At 40.4% G+C, this 18,719-nt stretch overlaps 1 protein-coding gene across 2 annotated transcripts; it reads right to left on the reverse strand.

Annotated features, from left to right (window-relative positions):
* Positions 1 to 378: 378 nt before the first annotated feature.
* On the reverse strand, positions 379 to 11,494 carry DIRAS2 (DIRAS family GTPase 2). 2 transcript variants are annotated; one of them, XM_052700946.1, is made up of 3 exons: positions 11,179 to 11,494; positions 4,237 to 4,406; positions 379 to 2,092 (listed from the first exon to the last, which is right to left on the reverse strand). In XM_052700946.1, the coding sequence occupies exon 3, from the start codon at positions 2,051 to 2,053 to the stop codon at positions 1,454 to 1,456; it is 600 nt and encodes a 199-aa protein (XP_052556906.1). In that variant the 5' UTR covers positions 2,054 to 2,092; positions 4,237 to 4,406; positions 11,179 to 11,494; the 3' UTR covers positions 379 to 1,453. The 2 variants fall into 2 exon arrangements, with proteins under 2 accessions (XP_052556906.1, XP_052556905.1); XM_052700945.1 differs by lacking the exon at positions 4,237 to 4,406.
* Between the last annotated feature and the right edge of the window lie 7,225 nt (positions 11,495 to 18,719).

Here is an 18,719-nt window from a genome sequence, read left to right on the forward strand (position 1 = left end):
TTTATACAGTTCTTGTGTGTCCTCTAAGAAATGTATGTGCTTCTTCTATATTTGATGTTATTTGCTATCAATAGGAAACAAACTTTAATCACTTCTATTTTTATTTATTTTTTTTTAAGAAAAAGCTTGAAGAGATATCCAGCAAAACTCATATTTTGGACATTTATCCCCTTTAAAATGTTTTAAAGTATCCCATGACAGAGTACTTGAATGATTTTCTTTCTCCTTCCCTTCCCTTCCCTTCCCTTCCCTTCCCTTCCCTTCCCTTCCCTTCCCTTCCCTTCCCTTCCCTTCCCTTCCCTTCCCTTCCCTTCCCTCTCCTCTCCTCTCCTCTCCTCTCCTCTCCTCTCCTCTCCTCTCCTCTCCTCTCCTCTCCTCTCCTCTCCTCTCCTCTCCTCTCTTTTCCTCTCGTTTAAATGATGAATATAAAACCCCACTGACAATGTAAACACAATAAATCTAGCAATGTATGAATCCAAAACTATTCTATTTGCAATATAATAAAGGAAATAAGTTTTACTCAGCTAATCTAATAAACAGAGTAAAACCTTCCTGTTACTACACCCCTCTCCAGCAGCAGCATGTGTTTAATAGTCCTCCGGTTCATTCACAAGTCATGCTGTCTGTTCACTTATCCGTCAGAACTGCTTGAAGTCAGCCTTTCCCACAAAGGCCTTTGTGGGCGACTCTCCATCCAGTCCTCCCTGAAGAAGTAATCTGTTGCCATATACACACTGTTTTTATATTTCCTGATGTTCCTCAACAGCAAGCATCTTCTCCTCTGAAATACCTTGGTGTCAAGGATTCCTGGATTGATGAGTACAGAGGAGATGAATCTCCACTTATGCTGCAGGGGCTGGCTTTTCATCATCTTTATTTCAAACACTGTATCATACAGGAAGGGCATCTCATGCTCAGGGAGGTAGAGAAAATCTCCACTTCTTTTAAGTGTGCTTCCTTTTGGTGAGAAATAGATTATTTGGCATATCTGAGATTATTACTTTATTCAAACTACTTAAGCAGTCAGAACTGAAAATTGCACAGAACAGTTTGTCCACATCACTCTTGAAGTGTATGATAACTTCATCCAGCATGCAGTTACATGCCCTAGCATAAGCATTTGCCTTTTTTTTTCTAGCATTATACAGTACTTTCCACTGCAGTTACATGAGAATATAAATATAATGATTTGATTTCTAAGCCTTCCACAATATGCTCCATGTGATTTTTCTTATCCTGAATTTTTCACTGGTATCTAGAGAGCATGATTCTTCCAATTGTTGACTGTTTTCATAGTAACAACAGTAACTCTTCTTTTTTTTCAAATTCCAAGTATTTGTTTTAAAACAGATATCAATCAGTACGATCTGTTCTGGTTGTTTGCTGTGTATAGGCTTTACATGGGTAATATCAGAAAGGTGAGAATGCATGACAGACTCCTGTCAGTGCAATTTCACATGACTACACATTTACCCTTCAGCTTCTCTTTCCTTTTCTGCTGCTTGCTTTTTTTACCATCAATTTGTAAACTCACAGTCCTGCGTTTCTCTAAGTTCAAAAGCTCTTGGAATAACTCCTTCACATTGTGGTTCAGCTTGGCAGAGGTCTCCATGAACGCACATTTCCACTTCTTGGCCATAGCTTCTCCTTCACTGCTTTCTACCTCTCTGTTTTGGTTCTCATCATTTTTGTTCCCCACCAGCATTATTGGAATGCTTTCTATATCACCTTTAATCTGACATATTTGTTCATAGATTGGTTTAAGTTCCTCCAAAGACTGTCGGCTGGTGATAGAGTAAACCAAAATGAAAGCATGCCCTTTAGAAATAGAAAGACGTTGCATGGCTGGAAATTGATGGCTCCCTGTAGTGTCAGTTATCTGCAAAGTGCATATGCTTTTATCACAACTGATCACCTGCCGGTAGGTGTCTTCAATGGTGGGGATGTAGCTCTCTCTGAAAGTGCCTTTCACAAATCTCAACACCAAAGAACTTTTGCCAACTCCTCCAGCCCCAAACACAACAACCCTGTAATCATTGCTTTGCTCCGGCATGTTTCTCAGTGTGTCTGTTGTTCAGCTAGAGGGGAAAATCTAGGAAAGAAAATAGCAAAAAATAAAGGTATTAATGCAGCTAACTTCAGTAATTTGAATTTATCTTTCCCAGTATGAGAAATAAACACGGTAGAAGTGATGTTATGCATGTTGCAGAGTTACAGTTTGGCCTGGATAAGTAATAAACGAATATCTTCATCACTTATTTAAAATGAGCATTGTGATTTTAAGTTATATTCCTACTGGAATAACATTACCAAAGCAAAAAGCTACATATGGGAACTGGTATTTCATCATGGCCATCCTGAACAAACTGAGCAGAAGTGAGACTGAACTCCTCCTTTTTATTCCAAAAAGTGTCTCAAATCATTGTTAAAACAGACTGCTAGATATGTGTATGACAGTCAGAGAATCACTGAATCATTAAGATTGGAAAAGACCACTAAGATCACCTAGTTCATCTATTAGACCATTACTCTGAACATGCCATCTCTTCGGCAGCTAGGGAATTAATTTCCATTGCCCCTAGACAACACGACTTCATGACTTGTAAAATGCATCTGCAGATTAGCATGAGTACTGCATCCAGACCTGGGGCCCCAAATATGGGAAAGATGTGAAGCTGTTGGAGAGGGTCTGGCAGAGGGTCACAAAGATGACAGAGGGCTAGAGCACCTCCCTTATGAAGACAGGCTGAGGGAGCTGAGCTTGTTCAGCCTGGAAAAAAGAAGGCTGTGAGGAGACTTCATTGAAGCCTTCCAGTATTTAAAAGGGGATTATAAAAAGGAGGGGAATCAATTTTTTTCAAGGGTAGGCAGTGATAGGTCAAGGAGGAATGGTTTTAAGCTCAAGGAGGGATGTCAGGGTGAAGTTCTTTACAGAAAGTGTGGTGAGAGGCTGGAAAGCTGCCTACAGAGGTTGCAGATGCTCTGTTCCTGGAGATATATTCTAGACCAGGTTGGATGGGGCCCCGGGCAACCTGTCCTAGTACCAGATCTGGTGGTTGGTGGCCCTGCCTGTGGCAGGGGGGTTGGAACTTGGTCATCCTTGGACTCCCTTCCAATCCAAGCCATTCCATGATTCTGTGATTCTGTTTCTTCGCCTTTCTGCCCATTGTATTTATGACTTGCCTCTTATGTTTGTATTTGAGGCATTAATAATGTATTAATTCTCTATCACTCCAGAAGAGACAGAGAGACAGAGTTCTTGCATAATAAATACCTTCAAAAAGTTCTGAAAATGAACTGACTTGTATACTTCCTCCTACAGTAAAATTAGGTTAGAATATCAGGCAAGAATACAGACAGAACATTAGAATCCAACGGGGAGCCCACCTACAGGAAGGGTCGTAAGGAGCATCCAGTGAACTACAGACCTTTCAGCCTCTGTATCAGGGAAAGTCATGATTCAGATTGTCTTGAGTACAATCACATGGCATGTGGAGGACACCTAGGTATCAGGCACAGCGACCATGTGTTCATTAGAGAGGTCTTGATTAACTAACGTCATCTGCTTCAATTATCAGGGGATCCTGCTGTGGATGAGGGAAAAACTCTTGACATAGTCTACCTAGACTTCAGCAAAGCCTTTGACACTGTCCCACAGTATCCTCCTGAGGAAGCTGGCAGCTTAAGTCCTGGGCAGGTACTTACTTTGCTGTGCAAAAAAACAGCTGGAGGGCTGGGCCCAGAAAGTGATGGTGAATGGAGTTAAATTCACCTGGCGGCCACTCATGAGTTGTGTTCCCCAGGAGTTGGCACTGAGGCCTGTCCTGTTCAATGTCTTTATTGATGGTCTGGGTGAGGCTATTGTATGCTCCCTCTGTAAGTTTGTAGATGGCACCAAGCTGCAGGGAAATGCCAGTCTGCCTGAGAGTAGGAAGGCCCTTTAGAGGGATCTGGACTGGCTGCATTGTGGGGCTGAGATCAGGGAGGTGAAGTTGAAAAGGATCAAGTTCTGGGTCCTGCACTCTGATTACAAAAACCCCAAGCAGCACTACAAGCTTGGGGCAGATTGGCTGGAAACCTGTGTGCAGGAAAACAATTTGGGGTATTAGCTGTCAATCAGTTGAGCATGAGTAGCAGTGTGCCCAGATGGCATCCTAGATTGTATCAGAAACAGTTGGCAGCAGGAGGAGCAGGGAGGTTATCATCCTTCTGTACTCAGCACTAATGAGGCCACACCTTGAGTACTGTATTGAGTTTCAGTCCTCTCAGTCTTCTGAGTTTCCTCTCAAGAAAGACACTGAGGTTATGGTGTGTGTCCAGAGAAGGGTGACGAAGCGTGTGAGAGGTCTGGAACAGAAGTCTTACGAGGAGTGGCTGAGGGAGCCGGGATTGTTGTTTGGAGGAGACTGAAGAGAGACCTTAAAGCTGTCTATAACTACCTGAAAGGAGATTGTGGTGAGGTGGAAGCTGAACTCTTCTCCCAGGTATCTATCAACTGAATGAGAGGGATGTGCTACAGGATTTTTAGGTTAGGTATTAAGAAAAAAACTGTCTTAGAAAGAGCAGTCAAGTATTGTAACAGGCTGCCCAGAGAGCTGATGGAGTTATCATCCCAGGAAGCATTCAAGAAACATGTAGATTTAGTGCTTAGTGCGTGTAGTGGTAATGGATTGATGGTTGGACTTTTAGAGATCTTTTCCAACCTCAGTGGTTTGATGACTCTATGATCATATAAGCCATTGCTGCTGGTAAAATTCTTCTCCTTTCATAATTGAAAGCAGTTAAGAAAAAGATACTCATTACAGATCTGTCACAGTTTTGGTTTTGTTGCAGCATTTTCACCATGTTGCATTGTTAGAATTCCATCCAAAGACACATTGCAAATTTCTTTGAAACTTTTTGGCTAGATGTTTTAGAGCAGCGCTCATTTCTATAAAAAATCTTATCTAAGACTTGTTATCCAGAGCCAGAAACTTTGATCCAGTTCTTGAGCTCTTATGACATTCTACTGAGATGTCAGTTTGATAGACAGTACAGCATTTGTCAGATGCTCTGTATTAATTTCCTGAAAGCTCTTCTTCCTCAGGCAAAATCATCTCATGTCAGTCAGATTTATTTATTTATTTATTCATTCATTCATTAAGCCTAGGGAAAGGTTCCTGTATTCTCATGGTTATTATGAAAATCCAATGAAATTTCAGCAGTGCATTTGGTTCAAAACCTTACCTGAATGTAAAACAACAGTCCGTAAGGCTATCTAGTGATGATACCATTTTGCAGTGATACATGATGGAAGGTGGACCCAGCCTCAGCAGAAAATGCTGTTAGAAATACGGTAGCTTAGAGCATAGTTTATGGAGACAACAAGGGTGAAAAAGATAAGCGGGATGAATGAGGAGAGAAGAAGGCCTCTGAAAGGATTTTTTACATATCTATAGAAAAATATTTCTGTGGGAGCATTATCACAATGTTTGCCAATGAATATAGACTTACAGAATGGGGATTTTATGCTAATGGTATTTCCGTCTTTTAATGCAATACAATATATAATTTGATTCTTTTCTGTTCTTGCTTAGACTTTCTTATCAATGAAAATCTTGGCATATTTGAAAGCTGAATAGATTCAAAAGGCATTTAAAACAGCTTTTCATTGCAACATGAGGTCGTAGTGCATTTGGAAAGCACTTTTTTGTTCCCACGCTGAACAAAGTGTTCTTTGAAAGCATGCTTCCTGATAATCAGCCAGTATAAATTGTGATTTCTTCACTGCAGGAATGTTGTAATGCTTGATTTATGTCAGCTCTGGTTTTTAGGCACACATTGTTCTTGCTATCTTTGTAAGCAGATATGAATATTTTAGTACTGTCGAAGTATTTGTTGAAATGAACGTTAAAAAAATAGATTAAATAAAATTATATTAAGTAAGACACTATTTACTCATAACTGTTACAACTTTTTAAATACCTTCCTAAGACAAAATTATAGAGAAACATTTTAGACCATAGCAAAATGAAGTCTTGAAATGCAAAGAAATCAGTTACATAACTTCAAAATAACAATATGCTGCATTTTGTTCAATGTTTTTACACAGTGCCAGAGATCTTTAAGATTTCTTTGGGTCTTCCTCACTTGCATAAACAGAAATGATACCAAATGAAAATTTTACCAAGCGTGCACTGATGTTTTACTGGGTGTCACTTTCCAGTTAGTGGATTGGGTATACTTAAAATTAAAAAAAAAAAAAAGAATATCTACACTCAAGGTCTGTTTGAATTCATCTCTACTTTTGGCATGTTAGATACTTCACTTAATTGGAACTACTTTCAGATTTATTTATCTATTGGAGTATTTGGTAAAGCAGTATGTTAATATTTTAAGTGCTTAGAGACAAATGTCATTGAGCAACCTTAGAGACTCTGCATGTATGTAGATAGGTATTTGTTAATTCAACACAGAAATAAAAATGTTAAGAAAACAGCACGATATTAAATCTCTATGGAACCCATACACTTTTATTTGATTTTTCTCCCCATCATAACAACTGGTTTGTTCAGTTTACCATGAATTTAATTCATCTTACTAAAGAAAAAATTACAATTTTATATATTAACTTTTCACCCCGTAATGCCATTGGATAGAACTGTAGAACTTCTCACTGAAATGTTTCACTCATATGAACATTTGCACAGTTGAAGACTAAGTCTCATCTCTCAGTCTGTTTTTTAAGAGCAGATGCTCTTTATGGGTATGACATATGACTATACATGCTGTGGTGAACTTCTCTAGATGCCCACTACCCCTCAAAAAGAAACTTATTTTTTTCTGTATCTAACAGAAAGATGTGTGGGCTAAAAGATTTCCTTAACGAAGAAAGTTAGAAAAATACGGGAAAAAAAAAAAATCAAAACCAAAATTTCTCAAATAAACGTTTGGCTCTAAACACTTTGGGTGCTAATTCCCATATATTACGAGATTCATGATAAAAACATAAGCATATAAAAGTACAAATTGACACACAACACTGTGCATGTTCTTGGAAGACTGTTTTGTTCAGCAGAAAAAACTGTACAAAGATCAATGGCCCTTTTGCCTTTCCTCCTTAGTCCTCAATTCCCTCATATACACTTGAGACTATTTAAACAACACTTCTGTAGAAACAGCATTATCAGAGATGAAGGGTTGATGACTTGTTAGGGAGTATATAGCTCCTACTGTTGCCTTTTCTTGCCACACATGTAGTGACTGCTGTCTTGACTACTGAGATAGTTCTGATGCTCTTATACAGACTAAGTCATTCCCCACTCAAAACAATGTGGATTAGTTCTAACCAAGGATATCACTGTCTGCTTTTCAGTCCATGCCTTGCAAAGCGTGCTGTCCAAAAACACTATCAGTCAATGAAATACATTTTGCAACTGCTAGGCAAGAACTTGTGAATAGATTAATACAGTGGGTTTCAGGACCTGAAAGGATATCTGACAAATGGTTATTTAGTGCAGTTCTGTCGATAGTAAGGTTTCAAGTGCTAGGAAGAAGCCTGAGCTTTCACCAGGAATTGTCCACAGATCAAAAAGTTTGGAAAGCAGCAAGTAAAGTATAAATGTGGGATGTGGCAAAAGAATGAAGATTTCTGATAGTAGTTTCAAAATTTTCACAATAATGTATTTGCTATGATGTCTACGATGTGCCATTTGCTGATGTATTAGGAAAATATTTATATATATTATATATATATATGCTGTAATGTGCATTTTCTTTAACAATTACTTTGCAAATCTGCACCTCAAAATGTTTACGAAACTGAATACTTTCGTCACTGAAACATGTTACTTTTAAACAGGAAAGCAATTTCATTTTCATATTAATCATTTTCTGTACTTTCTATTCTGAAGTAAAAAATGTATACGTAGAGAGTATTATACGAGCAGCTTACTTTCAAAAATCTATGTTTTAAAAATAAAAAATACTTTCTCAGTAACACACATCTGCATTCTAATGTTTGAGCACATAAAGAAAACTGCAATGCGTTTTCTTTGCAGGAATGTATTAGAATTTGTGCTAGCCAGAATTTGATTACACATAATACCTTTTTAAGAACAAACAAAAGTTGTCAGTCTGTATTTTCAGAAAAGAATTTAAAAATCAATAGAAGACAGTAATTTTCTTTTTCCTAACTTCACATTCATTTCAAGGTAGAACTACTGAACTTTTATTAAACGGGAAACATCAGTTATCCAGGAACGTATTTGCACTTTTCACATGAGTGGTTGCCTACACACAGATTTTAAACAGTGATGTTAAAACTCTGTGAGGATTTCATTGACACCTATCCTGAATCACCTTAAACCAATTCCATTGCTTGAAGTCATGATGAGGGAGATTGTATTTCACTGACACAACCTACTGCAGCTCTGCATCATCAGAGGAATCAGAGGCTTATTCTGCTCTCATAAACGTAAGTCTAACATTCAACTCAAATTTACTCAAGAGAAAGTGCTTCTAACTTCAATGTGAGTGGAAGAGTATGTTTGTCACACACTGATACCCATTTTTTGACATTTTTGCATTCTTTTTATACTCATATCAAGAATGAAATGCTAATCAGTATTGTTGCTTGTGATGAAAGAAAATGTACACTCTTTCAATTTATACATACAGTGGAATTGTCACATGACCTTTTATCACTGCCTTTGCAACAATAAGATAAAGTGTATGTTTTTTTATTTTACTGCAACACGACAAGTGAAGTATTTGCTGATAAAACCTTTGTTTGAGTAGAAACTAAAAAACAACTTCCTGAATAAATTTTCTTTTTCTTTTTTTTTTTAATGTTTCCTATAAGAAAAACTGTTCATTTGAAAAGGAGAGTAATATAAATGGCCTCATGCTTACATGCCACATGGAAGCTGATTAGTTAGTTATTACAGAATAATTATTGAGATTTACTGCAGCTTGAGAGCAATTCAATGTAATACCATCCTTTCAATAAAAAACAATACAGAGAAAAAAAGTATTTGATTAAAAAGAAAATAAAGTAGAAGAAAAGGGAATATAGAGTTGAATGTGATCATTCTTTTCTGTAAGAGAATCTTTGAGAAAAAATAGTTTTTAATGTGCTTTTTAAAGCTAAGCCTGGGGGAACAGAGTACACTCTGTCACAATGAAAAGGTGTGTCTTTGATTTTTACATGCGATGATGGGATTTTTACAGGGGCAGATGTATTGGTGAGCATAAAAGTGAAGTTTTCAGTTGAAACTCAAATGAAAATAGGACCATCATTAATAGCAATTTCAGAATTGGCAGTGACAGAATAAATCTTATCCACCTTGGGAGGCTTGTGGGTTTTTTTGATACCGCAGACTGCAGCGCTGGTATAATAATCCACTTGGACAGGAGGAACTTTCTCTCCAAACTCCAGTCTTCCATAGAGACCTGTTCTGCATTATACGAAGGGGATATCATTTAGTCTGATAAGTATCAGGGCTTATGTATCTGCTCTAGTGCTAGAGTGGTTCAAACAGAAGTACAGCAAAACCTAGAAGAAAAATGTGCTTGCATTTGGTTTTGTTGTGGGACATGCAGTAACTGTGCCTCCCAGGTGTCTGACCAATTTGCAAAGAGATTTTTCAGTGTAAGCAACTGCCCGTGAATTGCAAGAATGGTATTTGCATTGAAAGAGACCTTCTAGAATATCAAATCCAAATCATTGCTGTTGCAGGCAACAATTTCATAATCTCCTCCATCAAGTTCCATCTGAAAAACATGCAGAACCTCTTCGTAACTTCAACAAAAAAGCAGTGCCAGTATGCTAGTGGTCTAATGGTTTGAAACCATCCATCCTGAGTGTACTCACACTGCATTTATACCCATTTGTTCTTTGCCCTTCACAGGGATGAAGACTGCTGTATATTGAAGCAATCATTTTCCCAGATTTTCAGTTCCATGGCACCACTGATTTGCTGTTACATATTTGATGTACATATTTCATGTTTGGCTAGCTCTTCACACAAAACCATACAAATGCATTGTGCAATGTAAGAGGTATCATGAAACCTAAAGCTATTTCATAGTCCCTGAACAACGGCACAGATTCCGTTCCACGAGAACTAGGCTCTAAGGCGTTTTGTAAGCACAGCTGGGTCCCCCTGCAGGGAGCTCCTGAAACTGGAGTGAAGTCAGAAAAGGGGGAAAAACAACAGCCAAAATAATCATCTGGTCCAGAATTAACCATTTTAGAATGAAAACATTCCAGATACAATGAAGTATAAACCCTAGCAAAAGTAAAACAGCAATCACTTGTAACAGCTTCATTTATATGAAAAGGCATGTGAGTGCACACATCACATATGTGCAAGTATGTGCATTCATGAATGTGCATACATCTATGTGTATGATCAATCACACATAAAAACAAGAGATTTGGAACCTTTTTTTTAAATGAAACTTCAAATCTTATTGCTCAGCCTGAGCTCACCCAGCTGTGGCTGAGGGTTGCAGCATACAGAACACCCCACATTTTACAGGGGAGACACCATAAGGGGAAGTACTGTCATCTCTGAATTCATGTCACTTACTTGAGAATAGCCCTTTATGATTTATTTTCATTCATTCAACTCAGAACCTACAGAGCAAACAAAATATTTTTCATCTGGAAGACGAATGGTGAAAAGTTGTGTTTGTTCCAAAGAAGAACACAAAAATGTTGTGGGTTTTCCTCACATAAGGAAAAATGTAGCTTTAACATAAAAATATTTTTAACAGAAAATAAAAATAAAATAAAAAAACCCCTCTCTTTACACCATTGTAGTGGCAATGTATAAGTAGGGCAAAATTCAGTACATTCAGTTTTAACGAAAGGCAGTTCAAAAAAAATAGAAAGTGATTAAGCCATGACCAGCATCCCAATAAACAGAAAAGCAGTGCTGTTAAACTGGCCAGAATGCATGTTACAGGTTTCTGGCTTCCATATCAGCCCCAGCTTGTAATGTGCCATATTCTCTATCTGTGGTAATGACTCGGATCAGATTTTGCAATTCTAACTCAAGCAAAACTCTACTGAAATTTTTCCTGAGTGAGAGCTGTGGATTTTGGTCTGACAAGGTAAAAGAACCTCTATTCTCCTTGCAAAGCTATGTTAATGGATAAGGCAACGAAGACAAATAACAGAAAGAAAATTACCTGTGAAGGAACAGAAGGCTGCAAAATTTCCTCAGTTTCTGCCTGTCATCACACCAGCTGCTGACCCTTTCTGCTGTGGGCTTTTCTCTACTAGGAAAGGGAACGCGTCTCAGTTGCAGGCTGTCGCTCTACTCTCTCCTCCTCTGCCTTGAGTCCTGTGATGCCCGTTGCCTACTGTCTGTCCCAGGCTGCAGCTCTGCACTCTCCCCTGGGGCCAGGTGGGTGCTGCTGTTGGCTGGGCTGCAGCTTCACTCCTGCTTTCTGCTGTTACAGATGCAATAGTTTCATCCTCCGCTGGTGCTGCTGCTTAAATGGCGACTGCCTAGCTCATCCAGGCTTTTAACTGCCACCTACTGAGTAACTGTGGAATATGTGTATGGATGCATATGTTACATTGGCTGCAAATTTCTGGCATTCTCCCCAGATGCAGTGCATTTTTACAACTAAACTTCAAACCTTCGAAATATTTAGTAGTTAAAACTGTAGTTTACTTTAATCTTACACTTTTTTTTTTTTTTTTTTTTTTTTTTTTTTCAAGACCACTCCTTTAACTTCAAAAAGCTTATAAAGCCTTTGGTCAAGCTAATCCTCAGTGGGCCTAAATCACATAGCTCCATCCAGATAAGTGGAGCTCTGCTGATTTATATTAGCTGGGAAATTTGTATTTTAGGTCCAATTTTTTTTGCAAAAATACAGTAGAAATGAAGTGCTAAAAGCATGCCCTAAAAGCAGATGCTATACAACAGAGCCCTTCTACATTTCAGACACTGGAAGCAGAGGAGATAAATTTTCTGTGTCTTTTCCTGAGAGCAGAGTAAAATCATTTTCTTGGGTTTTACAGTCAAATGAAAAGTGAGTAAGCACATTGATTTTTCCAACTTGAAATGCAATTTTTTTAATGAAAAATCCAGAGACAAGTTCTAATACCTCCTTTAGCTGTTTATATCCAAATCACCTCCTAGCAATGCCCAGAACAACTTTCTCTCTCCAGAGTGGAAGCAGGCTCTACACAACGTCTGCAAATTCACTCACATGGATCACAGGCTATTCTGTGTGACCAAGGGGTGATGGCACCTCATAGCCTTGTGGCATCACAGTTTCTCTCAGCCTGCACATACAGCTGAGCCAAGCTGCTAGCCTGGTGGGGAAAAGAAGCTGCCCTACAACAATAGGTGGCATCCAGCACCAGGTATGGCAGTAAGGAGAGTATATGATTTTTTATTTGCTTGCTGTTACTGTGGAGGGAACCAAAGGTTGAGCAGTGAGCTCATAACAGCTGGTAGCATTTGTTAAATGCCACTCTTGGTAAAGGGAGGCTTTGTTTTGCTTGTTTTCATGAAACATTCATACACATCATGTTAATTGTTTTGTTTGACGCAGAAATGAAAAGGTTTTTCTTTACATGTGCCTTTTGCAGATGTCAGAGTATTAGGTTGCTGGATGACCTGTCCTTCTAGCCCTGGGGAGTGATTTGTACTGGGTGCAGGTCTGGTATAGGCCACCCTTGACCTTTGTTCTGCAGGCCACCAGACAGCAGGCATGGGCCCAGCCATACCCCAACAGCCATAAGCCCACTGAAGCAGCCTTCCAGCACAGCCCTACCTGAACAACAATCTAACTCTGTGCGCTCTAAGGATTGGCTAATACTGAAAGCAAAAAGTGGAAGTATTATAAGACTGCAGTTACCGCAACAAAGCAAGGCTTAATCTACAGACTCTGTAATATTAGACAAAAGTTTGGCTTTTTCCTGGTGCTGCCCATGGCAGCATGCATGTAGGATCTCGCTCTGCTTATTCCAGAGTCTACAGTATGCTTCTGAACTATAAAAAATACATCTTCTCAGTGATTTGCAGGTAGAGGATCTCAGACCTCAGCAAGTATACCCTTACTACCAGTGCATTTTTTAACTTGCCTGAAAAGTGTGAGAAGCATCTGATGAGCACTAGAGTCATAATTTGCAACAACTTTCACTCATTTGATTTACACCACTAGTCAGGGAAATTTTAATTCTTGAATTGTATCCCAAAAAGACAGATGTTCAAACCTTCAAGACTATGTCTTTTAAAATCCTGATCCTTTCTGAAATACAATTTACGTCAATTGCAACTATCAGCATAGACTGCTGTCATTCTACTAACATGTCCAAAATAAAGAATTCTCTCATTGGCAGACACATCTGTGCTGGTACACACATGCTCCTGTTAAGCAGCTTTCAGTCAGGCTCTCCTCCCACTGCAATCATGGTCAGATTTTTCTGAGCACAAGTGCAGTGCTAAGCTTGCACTGTAAAGCCCTGCAAGGGATATAGGCTGCTGCAGAAGTAATGCTTCCTATTTATTTCTATGGAAATTACAAAAGATATGCAGAACACATTAATGCTGTGTGATAGAGCACATTCTTGCTACAAAACACTACTTTTCAGCATAGTCACCAGCATTTGCTACACGTTTTTGCCTGTGACAAACAAGAGTCTGCAAACTGCACTTCTGAAAATGTGTACCACTGGAGGTGACCCACTGCTGCTACCACAGCAGTGTCCAATGCTAAGACCTTACTCTAGACTGCAGGGGAACCACTGCAGCAAACTGAGAGAGTCAGTGAGAGGGAGAGTAGCTGGTGTTCTGCCAGGAGCTCCAATGAAGTCCTCCGGGAATGCTGTTCCTCCCCTTCCCTCCAAGAGCCTGAAATGCCAAAAAAAAGGCAGTCCACGGAACCAGAACATTAACTCTTTAACTCCCACTCCCACCAACAACAAAAATCACAAAACCACAACGTTCCACCCCTTATTCCACATCACTGCATCATGCTTAAAATATATCTATACACAAACAAACAGTAATTAACATGCATTACATACACACATATCTGTATACATGGAGTTACTGACTGCACTCCCCCAGCATCAAATCTCCTTGTGGTACACACTGAACATCCCACTTTTCTGTATCACCCACCAAGTGGATCCAGGTCCCTGAGCAAAAACAGTACCACAAAGAGGTCTGCCCTTTCCAGAAGCTGGAAGAACCCAATCCACTTTTCCCAACATGCTCTTTATGTGTACCACACGGACCTTATCTCCCTCTGCAGTATGTAGGGATCTGGATTGGATAGGGCCGTTTTGATTGACTGATCCTCTATTGTTGCCCAACCTGGTTGTTTCTTTCAAATGCTTCTCCCAGTGCTTAAATGTTCCTCCACCCATTGCTTTCAACATGGTTTTTAACAACCCACATTAACGCTACAAATTGTTCGATCTTACCAGAAGCTGGTGCATGATAAGGGATATTATAAATCCACTCAATGCCATGTCCTTTGGCCCAAATATTTACAAGTGAATCTTTGAAATGGGTTCCATTATTTGACTCAGTTATTCCTGGAGTGCCATGTCGCCACAGGACTTGTTTCTCCAAACCTAATATGGTGCTTCGGGTGGTAGCATGGGGTACTGCATATGTTTCAAGCCACCCAGTGGGTGCCTCCACAATGGTAAGCACATGATGCTTACCACTGTGAGTTTGTGGCAAGGCGATACAATCAACCTGCCACGCCTCCCCATATTTGTATTTTTGCCATTGCCCTTCTCCCCAGAGAGGTTTCATCCTCTTGACTTGTTTAATTGCAGCACACTTGTTACAGTCATGAATACTTTGCAATAATGTCCATAGTTAAGTCTACCTCTAGGCTTCTAGACCACTTATATATCCCATCTCTTCCATGATGGCCCAAGGTCTCATGGGCCCACCAAGCTAAAATAACTCCCTTGTTCTTCCACCACAAGTCTATTTGAGCCACCTCAATTCTGGCAGCTCGATCTACTTGATGGTTATTTTGCTGTTCTTCAGTAGCCTGACTGTTGGGCACATGAGCATCTACAAGGCACACCTTTAAACCATATTCTTTGGACAGCAATGTTTTTTCACAGTTCCGGAGCACAAATAGTTTTACCTCTTCTTTGCCAATTGCTTTGTTCCCATTGCTGTAACCACCCCTATAAGGCATTTGCCACCATCCACAAGGCAGTATAAAGATAAAGCATTGGCCACCTCTGGTTTGATGCTTCTTCTCCTTCAGTGGCCTCTGCAACTTGTCGTGTGGGGCTCCACACAGCAGCAATGCTTCCCTCCAATACAACACGATCCATCTGTGAACAGGGCATATTTCTTTTCATTTTCTGATAGTTCACTGTATGGTGAGGCCTCTTTACCATGCAATACTTCTTCTCCTGGTGGTGTTCCAAACTTTTTGCTTTCAGGCAAGTCCATAATCACCTTTAAGACTCCTGAACGGCTGAGGTTTCCCATCTGTGCTCATTGTGTAACCAGCACAATCCACTTACTCCAAGTGGCATCAGTAGCATGATGGGTGGAGGGAACCTTCACTTTAAAAATCCAGGTTAGCACTGGTAGTCGAGGTGCCAGAAGGAGCTGCATTTCAGTACCGATTACTTCAGAAACAGCCCAAATCCGTTCATATCTGGTTAAGATCTCCTTTTCAGTTGGAATGTAGCACTCTTCCAACCCTCTGTATGCTCAACTCCAGAATCCCAGGGGTTGGTCTTTCCTGATGCTCTTTGTCACAAGCTCCAAGTGGGAACTTTCTCCCCAGCAACAGTGTTCTTTACATCTTTTCTCATCCATACTGGCAACAGGGCCACGGCATGGGCTATCTCCTGTTTAATTTGGTCAAAAGCCTGCTGTTGTTCATGGCCCCATGAAAAATTATTCTTCTTCCACATCACCTGATAGAGGGGGTTTACAACGAGGCTATAGTTTGGAATGTGCATTCTCCAAAAGCCCACTACACCCAGAAAAGATTGTGTCTCTTCCTCACTCGTGGGTGGAGACATAGCAGTGATTTCGTCAATCACTGTGATGTAATGATGCCCATCTTGCCGTTTTACTCCTAGGAACTGACTTTCTTGAACAGGTCCTTTCACTTTGTTTCGCTTAATAGGAAAACCAGTATGCAGAAGAATTTGGATTATTTGCTCTTCTTTCTTAAAAACTTTCTCTGCTGTATCTCTCCATACAACAATGTCATCAATGTACTGTAGGTGCTCAGGAGCACCACCCTGTTCTAGCATGGCTTGGATCAACCCATGGCAAATGGTCAGGCTATGTTTTCACCTGTGAGGCAAACAGTTCCAGGTGCAGTGGACTTTTACCCTCCACTGAACTGCGGCCTGCATTCTGTGGCCAAAGGAATGGAAAAGAAGGCATTAGCAATGTCAGTGGTGGCATACCATTTGGCTGCTTTTGACTCCAGTTCATACTGGAGTTCTAACATATCAGGCACAGCAGCACTCAGTGGGGGTGTGACTTCATTCAGGCCACGATAGTCTGTCAGCCTCCATTTTGCACTGGTTTTACACATTGGCCATATGGAGCAGTTAAAAAGTGAGTCAGTTTTGCTGATCTCTCCCTGACTCTCTAGCTGATGAATCAGCTTATGAATGGGAAGCAAGCAATCCCTGTTTGTGCGGTACTGCCATCTGTGCACCGTTTTTGTGGCAATTGGTACCTGCTGCTCTTCTACCTGTAGTAACCCCACAACAGACAGATCTTCCGACAGGCCAGGAAAAACGGACAGCTGCTTAACGTTGTGTGTATCTACAGCAGCAATTCCAAAAGCCCATCAATATCCCTTGGAATCCTTGAAATGTCCCCCTCTGAGATACCGAGTACATCGAGATACTCTCTATACCAAGTATGCACAGTGCCTCTGGCCAGTCACTATAGGATGCTTCTGCCAGTCTTTACCAGTGAGGCTTATTTCTGCCTCCAATACAGGCAATTCCTGACAGCCCCCTGTTACTCCAGAAACATAAATCAATCCTGTCCCTTTATAACCCAAGGGCATCAGAGTGCACTGGGCACCAGTGTTCACCAGTGCCTTACATTTCTGTAGGTCTGATGTGCCAGGCCATAGAATCCATACAGTTCAATACACTCTACTATCCTTCCCTCCCCCCGCCCCCAACTGAGAGCAGAGCCCCCTCTATTGGTTACCTACAATAATGGGATCAATTTCAGTGGTGGTTGATCTGTTTTGTAACTCTCTCACTCATGCTCAGTGGGTGCTATTTTTTTCTTCACAAAGGAATTCAGTGACACACCTTTGCTTTATGTGCACTTCCACGTCAAATGCCATTTTGTCAGACTGCCCCTGTCCTGCCATCTGTCACCACACAACAAAATGTAACAGAATATTGGTGGAAAGGTTTAGTCTCTACTTCTGTACCACCATCTGCCTCTGACACTGTGGGCCAATATGATAAAATAGAAGACATTACTTTCGGAGCAACCCATGTATTTTGGTGTGAGATTTCCCTTCCTACCTATGCTGAAAATGAACATGGTAACTTTTGCCCTCAGCTATGGCTTTGTAATCTTTGTAAGCACTGGCAGTGTTCAAGAGGTGACTGGATGAGGTGCTGTAAGATATGGTTTAGTAGCTTGTGGTAGCAATGGTAATGAGAAGACAGTTGGACTAGATTATCTTATAGGTCGTTTCCAACCTTGTGATTCTATGATTCTGTGAAATACAGCACAATCCCAGCAAATTCCAAAGGCCTAACCCAGGCCAGAAACAGCAAGATACGAAATTCCCCACCCCAGGCTGTGGGAAGCACATTCCATTTCGCTGGGTGTCAGCTCTGGGCAGAGGGGATGCAGGCTCGCACAGGCAGCCATGCAGCCGTGTTTGCACCTCAGTGCCTCTCACAGGTTTGTGGTTTGCGGAACTACAGGGATCACAGAAGCAACATTGTGTCCTTCAACCTGACATGCAGTCAGTCTTGTTTCTTTAGTGCATTATAGCCCTCACAGTGCTGTTCACACTGAAGAAATGCCCTTCCTCAAGGTCCTCTGTAGTAAAGTCCCAAAATACATTGTGCTCCATGCACTGCTCAATGCAAGGGAAAGTGGAGAGGGCAAGAGTACAAAGCCCTTTGAGACTATTTCCATAAAACTAACATTGTCGACAAAAGCCTCGTGCATGCTACATGATTTTTGTGGTTCTGTACTACATATGAAAAAGAAACTTCCTTAGTTAGCAAAACATGACTCGTCTAAAGATTGAATGCACATCTATCATAAAACTACACATGCACTGAAAAGTATTTCATTACATTTCTAAATTATTAAGAATTCTCTGAAGCAAAATGTAGCATTTCTATCTCCATAACATCATAGAATCATAGAATTACTCAGGTTTGGAAAAGACCTTCAAGATCATCAAGTCCAACCACAACCTAACCATACTAAACTAACTCTAACAACCCTCCACTAAATTATGTCCCTGAGCATCACATCCAGGAGGTTTCTAAACTCATCCAGGGATGGTGGCTCAAACACCTCTGTGGGGAGCTTATTCCAGTGCTTAACAACCCTTTCTGTAAGGAAGTTTTTTCCTGATATTCAACCTAAAACTCCCCTGGCTCAACTTGAGGCCATTTCCCCTCATCCTGTCACCTATCACCAGTGAAAAGAGACCAGCCCCACTCTCACTGCAATCATCTTTCAGATATTTGAAGAGAGCAA

Source organism: Tympanuchus pallidicinctus, unplaced genomic scaffold (genome assembly GCF_026119805.1).
Source record: "Tympanuchus pallidicinctus isolate F22 unplaced genomic scaffold, pur_lepc_1.0 scaffold4, whole genome shotgun sequence".
In the NCBI taxonomy this organism is placed as follows: domain Eukaryota; kingdom Metazoa; phylum Chordata; class Aves; order Galliformes; family Phasianidae; genus Tympanuchus; species Tympanuchus pallidicinctus.

Coding starts and splice junctions, on each gene's coding strand:
- DIRAS2 (XM_052700945.1), bottom strand. CDS start 2,053: ATGCCGGAGCAAAGCAATGATTACAGGGTTGTTGTGTTTGGGGCTGGA.